Source organism: Austrofundulus limnaeus, unplaced genomic scaffold (genome assembly GCF_001266775.1).
Source record: "Austrofundulus limnaeus strain Quisiro unplaced genomic scaffold, Austrofundulus_limnaeus-1.0 Scaffold139, whole genome shotgun sequence".
Taxonomy (NCBI): domain Eukaryota; kingdom Metazoa; phylum Chordata; class Actinopteri; order Cyprinodontiformes; family Rivulidae; genus Austrofundulus; species Austrofundulus limnaeus.
This window is the reverse complement of record NW_013952541.1, coordinates 148,386-150,176: the sequence shown is the minus strand read 5'-3', so window position 1 is coordinate 150,176 and position 1,791 is coordinate 148,386. Positions and strand designations below refer to the sequence as shown.

General features: G+C 37.2%; 1 protein-coding gene across 1 annotated transcript in view; it reads left to right on the top strand.

Moving 5' to 3' along the window:
• The window catches only part of LOC106522895 (contactin-associated protein-like 4), a gene marked incomplete in the record, with an annotated part of 103,624 nt that overhangs the window by 89,345 nt on the left and 12,488 nt on the right, over positions 1–1,791 (top strand). Inside the window, 1 exon segment of the mRNA XM_014016126.1 lies at positions 1,077–1,164. Within this exon segment, the coding sequence (XP_013871580.1) occupies positions 1,077–1,164 (88 nt within the window).

The window sequence follows — 1,791 nt, the reverse complement described above, 5'->3', positions numbered from 1 at the left end:
TGTTGAATCAATAAATCAAATCAAAATCAAATCAATTATGCATTTTAACATCTCATTCCCAAAATATTTAGTCAATCGTTTAAGGGCCTGTTTTACACAACTTATGCTGACTTATGAAAAGTTTGACTATTTTACTCATCGATTAYATATTCAATCTAATTGTTAGCTTTACGGCTTCCAGTTGTTTTAAATGTCATCTTTGGCTTAAATATTGTCAGTGTTGGACAAACTTTTTACACGTTGTCTAAAACGTTTTAGTGTGGCATGGCCTTTAGATGCMTTCACTCAACCACACCTCTGTCCACAGCTGAATCAATCCAGAGACATGGACCTGTCTTTGTGACCTGTGATTATRTTGCTGCTGTTTTTACTAAATTTGATTTAAAGGACCTTAGTGAGCTCTGACTGAYTTTTAATGATAGATCTCTGCAGAGTTTTTCCAGAACTTTTCTGGTCACAGTCTCAGGTGAGGATTCAGACAGTTTTAGATAAAGGTTGGTTTTTGGGGGCAGCATGGTGGTTAGAGAGGTCACAGCTTTAGAACTGACTGGAGCCTTTCTGGGTGAAATTTGCATGTTTTCTTCTTGCAAACATTTTGGGTCTGGGGACCGCTTACCTCATGCTGACTTAAAAGTTATTTACTGCCTTTTTAACACATAAATGTCATGGGAATTATTATTTTTCCTTTGGTTTAATATGTTTGTTTTATCAGTGCATTGTTCCCCTTATGCAAACCAAAATAAACAATTGAATGTAAATTTTTGCAGACCCTCAAACTACAGCGCATGGACCCAYGGGGGTTCTTTGAGAACCTCTGCTCTGCACATGCTATAGTTTCCTCTCACAGACCAAAAACATGCATCTKGGGTTAACTGGCGGCAGAAACAACAAGACTCTGCAGAAATTTCATGAAGCTTTCACTGAAAAATAATAAGTAAAAGTTTCTCTGCAAATCTAACCTTTTGTTTGAGTTTTGTGTGACGTAACGATGGAAAGTCTGAGATAAATTTAATAATCTTGGTTCTTTCTGTAGGCTTACACTAAAATAAAAATCTGGTATTTTTTTCCCTCCTCAGGTTGATCAGAATGCCAGAGAAGTCTTCAACCTCACGTCTGATGGAGAGTTTAATGCTGTCAAGTCTCTGGTGTTAGGCAGAGTGCATGGTAAGTGAGGCGCTGGTAAAAACTGAGAGGAAAGCTTTTTTTGGGGCTTAAAAGCACTTAATGGAAGCTGAACAACATCATGAGTCTGACACTCAGTGTGACCAGTCTTTAGAAAAACCCAAAGAAAAAGAAAACACTGATGAGTCCATTTTTATTATACTGAAAAATTACTTTATTATGAATAGAAGGAAAAACAAAAAGCAAAGTGTACGCTAAATTAGACTAAAAAAAGAACATCATTCTCCTTAGTTATGACTTGCTCAGAGTTTGTTCCTGGATGAGGAGAAGAACCTTTAAAGACCTGAGTGATGGACAAATCCACATCACTCGTCCTTTAATCCAGTGATTCCCAACCTGGGTACCCGAGCTTTTTACAAGGGGTACGTGGGAAAGTTTCCCAGGTTTGTAAAAAATAAATAAAAATAGGACTGTGGAATGTGGAAAATACAAACGGAATCATGGAACTGACACAAAATGGAATCCAGTATAAAACATGGAATCTCACAGAATTTACTCTTTTGGGTGAGTTTCTGATGTATTTTGGACGCAGCTGATTTCTTCACCTGCCATTTCCTGGTTTATTTATTTAATCAGTGTGCATTGCCAATGCAATGCACACTATTGTGA